Source organism: the organism of the source record quoted next, unplaced genomic scaffold (assembly GCF_019419815.1).
Source record: "Pyrus x bretschneideri cultivar Hongxiangsu unplaced genomic scaffold, Pyrus_bretschneideri_v1 Contig138, whole genome shotgun sequence".
Classification (NCBI taxonomy): Eukaryota; Viridiplantae; Streptophyta; class Magnoliopsida; order Rosales; family Rosaceae; genus Pyrus; species Pyrus x bretschneideri.
In genome coordinates, this window is record NW_025999433.1 from 148,261 (window position 1) to 154,889 (window position 6,629).

Here is a 6,629-nt window from a genome sequence, read left to right on the forward strand (position 1 = left end):
AAAATAGAAATACAAGGTTGACAAAGCAAGGATCAGAATCCTCTCCTGATCTTTCTATAGGGATCCTCATAACCAATAAGTGTGGACCGTTGGATGAAAATCCAATGGTTATAATTATTATAACGATAAAGGGACTCTTCTGTTTGTAGCCGTTAGATTTTCATCCAACGGCCTACATTTGTTGGTCATGAAGATCCCCATAGAAAGATCAGGAGAGGATCCTGATCCACAAAGCAAATGCACTCGTTAGTGACAATCTAAAAAAGTCATATAATATAAAAGTACTTCAATTAAAGTTCAAAAGACCAAAATACGGCTTAAACATGATTTTTCAATCTACGGGGCACACCGCCCGTAACAACACCAAAAGGAAATGGAAAAAGAACTGCAGCCCAAATGCAACCCAAGAAAGGAAGTCACGTAGGGAGGTGGGGGTGAATTATGTTTTTCAAGGTTGTCCAGAGGCCATCTCCAATATCCAAGATGGTCTTGAGATTACCCTCATTTTCTTTAAATTGATCTTGCTACAGGAGCAATTTCTCTCTGTATCTGTTATTCCATTCCATTTATTAATTCTGTTACTGCATATTAATCTGAACCATCCCTATCCAGCAGTTTGAGTTAGGGTTTATAGGTAATTTGATACATAGGAAATTGTACTATTTCTCTTCCTTTTGACAAATGTAGACCATAACTCTAAAACCCACATTTTGGAATTGAGAGTTCCCAATATTTTTCCTTTTTGCTATTAATTTCTTCTGTATAGGTTTCTGCTAGAACCCGAAAAGGTTTCCTTTCTGCCATACCACAGCAATGCATGTTCCTTTTTCATAATAATATGTTTCAAACCGAGGGTGTGATTTTGTTGTTGTTCTAGCGGTCCTTTGTTATGAATAAATTGTTATATATTGCGTAGGTAAACTCCTCAAAAAAGGTGAAAACATATCATGGCATTTGCCATCAGATTGGAATAGGAGCTTTTCTTTCTTCTATCTTCATGCATCATGTCTCTTCTTAATTTCTTGATTGATCCCATTGACATGATTGACATGGTCTTTCAAGGCGCTGATATAAAACCATTCATTATGCTATATATGTTGGTCAGATCAAATAAGGTTATCTTTAACCGAATGAGGACCAGATGACTCTCTTTGGCCCTATAGCCCTCCAAGAAATTAATATTTTAATGAACAATGCAGGGTCATATTTCTTACCATGTCCAACCGAAGGGCTAGAGGGCCATAGGCCAAACATAGCCCTGTGACAAAAACCATCTCTAATCGAAGGCCATAAGGCTATAAGGCCAAACATAATTTAAATTTAAAGACTACAACAACTTAAATTTAAAAACTACAACAACTTAAATTTAAAAACTACAACTAAATTTTAAAAACTACAACAACTTTAATTTAAAGTCCATAATCATCATCATCTTCATCATCCACCATTGTAGGAGTATAGTCGAAGGTAAACAATTGTCACCGGGCCATAATTTTCCTCTTTTTCCTATCAAAATAGGCCTTACTCATTGGAGTGTAATCCGAAATGTTCCTTTGCATATTCCTATCATCCATCTCTTCTTGTATTTGTTTGACTTGTTCTTCATGCCTACGGTTCCTTTCTTCCGCGGCAATGGCATTTTGCTCCGCCATTAATTGCAATGATGTTGCCACTTCCTGTTGAGCGGTGTAATCATCCTTTGCCTTACCCTTTTCCTTCAACCTTCGAGCCTTGTTTCGTCCCATAGCCCTAGGTGTGGAACCTTCACCCGAAGACAGATTTTCTACCCTTGTTTCTTGAATGGTAGGAGATCCATCTTCATCCCCATCTACAACTGAGGATGTAGTTCTGAACATCGGCGTAAGACCTACTCTATGTTGAGGTGGATCTTCAAGTAACATCCACCCCTTACAAATTTCCCAACAACCATAATGTTAAAAGGGTTTCGAATTGCCCTCCATATACAATTCCTCCGTTTGGCATACCTATAAAATATAATTACAAAAATTAAAGGAAATTAATTTATGAAATTAAATGTAATAGAATTAAATATAATTACAAAAATTAAAAGAAATTAATTTATGAAATTAAATGTAATATAATTAAATATTTTAAATAAATTGTGAAAACACTTACTTCGTCGTAGTAATTGGCGCCGCCTTCATGTCTACTTGCGGTTGCTAATAGTGATTGATGCCATTTTATTCAAACTTGGATGAAGATGTTTCTTCCATCTTGAAGAACAACTCTCGTGGTTTCGGGTATTCAGTGGAGTGGTGCCTTCGTAGAACTCATAGTATTTTTTGAACACACGAGTCCAAACACCTTCACTTGTTTGAGAACGTCCCCTCACACTATCTTTTGAGACCCATCTCTAAGCCCTGCAAAGTGCTTCATCTTCTTTTCGGGTCCAAGCCCTACCTTTCATTGAAGATGAGGCTATTTGAAAATTATTTAAAAAATTGAAGGAAATATTATTGGAAGAGGTAAGAAAATAGAATGTGAAGAATTGAAATAGAATGAATCGAGATAGTATGGAATGGTGAAAATTATGTGACAAATGATGTAGGAATGGCTTAGGTATTTATAGGAAAATAAAATGAGAATTTAAAAAAAAAATTTAAAAATTTAGGCTGAAAAAAAAAAAAAAAATCAAATCCAATCCAATGGTTGGCTGGCTAGGTTGGGCCAGTTGGTTGGCCATTCGACTCTTTTTTGTCTCGTGGGGCCCATTAGCTCTCAGTTGGAGACGGTTTCGGGCTATTTTTGGCCCTGTAGCCCTCTGGATCATTCGGTTGGAGATGGCCTAAGGCCATTGTGGATTTGTTAAGATTGGCTTTAGGTTTTTCCTCCAGTCATATGTTTGTTGAGACAAGTCTAAACACATGTATGCACACATATGCTCATTGTGGCTGCTGTAGCTTTTTATTTTCATCAGTTAATTAGGAGTATATTTTGCATTTGTGTTTTTTTGATTTGGTACATCTTCGAATATGTCCCTGACTCTTTTTGTCAACCGGATCTTTGTTTGAATAGAGAGGTGGTAGGAAAATAATCAATGATAGCATACAGTGGTATATGTTAATTTATGCCTCTTTTTGTCAACCGGACCTTTGTTTGAGTTATGGTTATCTACTTCTGCTTATTTCATAGATTCATTATTCATATATGTTAACTTTTGCCTATAATTTAAAATGTGGTATCCAGTGGTATATGTTAATTTCATAGGATAATTTTTGCCTATTTCATATATGTTAATTTCACCGACTTTTGAGGAGATTGAGTTTTGTGAAGAAGTTGAGAAAGGTAATCTTACTTATTAGATTTGGTTTTGTTAGATTATTTAAATTAGATGTTATGTTGCATACTTGCATTACATCATGTTCTTTCTTTCTTTATTTGTATGTAGAAATGACAAATGGAAGTTAAACAAAATGTACTATGTTGCCTCATAGGCCGCCTAAGCGTTGAGTTTGAGGACTTGTAGAGAATAAGTGCGTGTAAGACATGAAACCTTGAAGTACTTTGTTATGTTTATTTTAGGTGTGGATACTTGAAGTGTGATGTTTATTTTAAATTTGGACTTTTGAAGACTTAAACTTTGATTTTTTTTTTAGTTTGGACTTTGGAACATTTGATTGATGATTCTAGTTGAACTTTAAATGTTTATTTTCATTGTGTTGGAATGCTTATGTTATGATTGTGTTGGAGATGTTAAAATTTCAGATTTCAATGTTGGAAACTTGGATTGCTTATGTTATGATTATATTGGAGATGTTAACATTTCAAATTTCAAAAAAAAAAAAATTCGAAAAAAAAAAACGTAACCGAAGCGAAATTAAACCGAACTGAAAAAAAACGAAAAAAAATGAACCAAACCGAGCCGAACCAAAGTTTCGATTTTGGCAAAAAAACGAACCCAGCCCTATGTCTGACCTAGAAAATTTAGGTTTTAACCTAAGGGTTGGAGATGATCTTATCTGTTCTTCTTCTTTTTGCTTTTTTAAAATTTAAAATTTTTAAATTTTTTTAATATCCACGTAGACTCAGATTGACCGCGGCACCTAGTCATTGTCCACATGGGGGTTACGTCACAAGTTAATGATTATTTTAATAGAAAAGTTAAAAGATGTATAAAAGTATCCTATAATTATCACTTTAGAAACCTGACTGAGATTAAAAAACTTGATGTATGAAATTATAAAAACCAAGAAAATTCTGGGTAGTAAAGCTTTTTCATTTTTTTAACATTCAATTTCAATTGGGTTTTGTTTTCTTTTTGGTGAACTACATTTTGCAACTGGGAAAAGCTTTTCATTTTCTATTGGTTTTTTTTCTTTTCTATTGGCTATTTATATTTTGCACCCTCTATGTTTTGCGTGATTTTCAAAATGGGTCATCAGATTTTAATTTGTCACATTGCAACCTAATATTTTGAAATTGTATCAATTTACTCATTTTGTGTAATGAATTAACTAAATCTTCATTAATTTGATGACATGGTGAGCTTAAATCCGTAACTGGATTGACATGTAAGCCACATTTGCAACATATAACCTAAAAACTCATCAATTTATTGTATAATAGACATTTAATGTTACAAAAAGTGTAAATTGATATAGTTTCAAAACTTTAAGAAACAATTTGAAAAAATTAAAATTTAATGACCTAATTTAAATATCATCTTAAACTTTGAGAGCATAATATATAGTTGGGGCAAAAAACTTTAACAAAGAATCTCTCGGAGTCGAACCTATAGTTATATCCAACTTTCCTAAACATTAACCACGATTGAAATAAAAAAGAAATTGACATGACCAAATTTTAAATAAATTATTATAAAGAAAACTAGGTTATTGCTGATTTTATACATCCATCAAAACCAATTTTTCTTTATCATTGCCATACATTTAGATTCTAATTATAACCTCATCCTTCCGTTTCGGCTCAAACGAAAATGAGAGATTACAAGAGTAAAAAATAGAAATACAAGGTTGACAAAGCAAGGATCAGGATCCTTTCCTGATCTTTCTATGGGGATCCTCATAACCAATAAGTGTGGGCCGTTGGATGAAAATCCAACGGCTATAATTATTATAACTTTAAAAGGACCCTTCTGTTTGTAGCCGTTAGATTTTCATCCAACGTCCCACACTTGTTGGTCATGAAGATACCCATAGAAAGATCAGGAGAGGATCCTGATCCACAAAGCAAATGCACTTGTTAGTGACAATCTAAAAAAGTCATATAATATAAAAGTACTTCAATTAAAGTTCAAAAGACCAAAATACGGCTTAAACATGATTTTTCAATCTACGGGGCACAACGTCCGAAACAACACCAAAAGGAAATGGAAAAAGAACTGCAGCCCAAATGCAACCCAAGAAAGGAAGTCACGTAGGGAGGTGGGGGTGAATTATGTTTTTCAAGGTTGTCCAGAGGCCATCTCCAATATCCAAGATGGTCTTGAGATTACCCTCATTTTCTTTAAATTGATCTTGCTGCAGGAGCAATTTCTCGAGTTGTGCCTGGATCGGTTCAGTCTCTTTGATGGCGCCGTGAATTTCCGCAACTATTGCAGCCTGCCTGGCTTCAATCCAGAATTTCCTTTTTGCAAGGTCTTGAAATTCTCTCTCCTTGCTGTCACAAAACTGAACCTTAGGTTGAAGAAGCTGTTTCGTAGCTTTGACTTGTTCGCTCAAGTTTTTGGCCATATCATAGGCTTCGGAGTAGGCCCGATCAGATTGCTCTAGCTGCTCCAATATTGCCAAAATCATTAGTCCGATGTCGGTGGGAAAGCAATTAGAACCTACCAAAATCATAGTAATGTCCATTTCTGAAGTAGGAGTAGAAATGGAGGAGCTGGCCAGTGTATTTGATGCAGGCGTTCGGTCTAAAAGTTCATGGAGTCTTTCATGGGAGCTCATCACCACAACTTCTTCAATGGTTGCATGGGGTGGTGTAACCTTGGACTTTCCTTCTTCCGAGGCAGTGGAGTCTAGAAATAAGGCATATTTCTTAACAACTTTGAAGAAAACATAAAAACCACAGATGGACTTGGATCAAAATATATTTAAGATCACAAGTAAATATCCTTTAAAAAAAAAAAAAAAGAATTATTCAAATCGGATCTTACTCTTATTGCAATGAAGTGCAAAAAGTCAACATTTTTATCCAACATATCAAACTTACAATGATCGCGATCGCTCTCCGCCATGAAGTCAGCAGTGGGTTTCGATTAAATTCACTGTGATTGCAATTTGCACAAGCAGCTGCAGCTCTACAATTCACTTACTCATGGCCCACAATATATAATGCCGAGTAGCAAAGAAACCAAGCGCCGAGTAAAAAGGCAGAACCGCGTTTAAAAGTGAAAATGCCGAGTAGCAAACTCTGATTTTTCCGTTCAGACTTCTCACACAAAATAAGGCTCGAGTGCCGAGTAAAAGGCAGAACCCGACAAAAGACTTAAAAAAGGCTGAATGACGAGTAGTAGCCGACTCTGACTTTCTTGTTCAGACTTTCCATACAAAATAATTTGTCTGCATCAAATCAATTGAAGCACCCGACAAAAGAAAAAATCAATCGAAGCACCAAATTGTCTTCTTATTTGTTTGTCTTCAATATTC

General features: G+C 35.1%; 1 protein-coding gene across 3 annotated transcripts; it reads right to left on the reverse strand.

Annotated features, from left to right (window-relative positions):
* Nucleotides 1-271: 271 nt before the first annotated feature.
* Nucleotides 272-6,370, reverse strand: LOC125475135. Of its 3 annotated transcripts, XM_048579503.1 has the most exons (3): nt 6,193-6,370; nt 5,498-6,025; nt 272-520 (listed from the first exon to the last, which is right to left on the reverse strand). In XM_048579503.1, exons 1-3 carry the CDS (start codon nt 6,215-6,217, stop codon nt 417-419), a joined length of 657 nt encoding a protein of 218 aa, XP_048435460.1. In that variant the 5' UTR covers nt 6,218-6,370; the 3' UTR covers nt 272-416. The 3 variants fall into 3 exon arrangements, with proteins under 3 accessions (XP_048435460.1, XP_048435461.1, XP_048435459.1); XM_048579504.1 differs by lacking the exon at nt 272-520 and having other exon boundaries at nt 5,180-5,998; nt 6,193-6,349; XM_048579502.1 differs by lacking the exon at nt 272-520 and having other exon boundaries at nt 5,180-6,025; nt 6,193-6,345.
* Nucleotides 6,371-6,629: the final 259 nt, after the last annotated feature.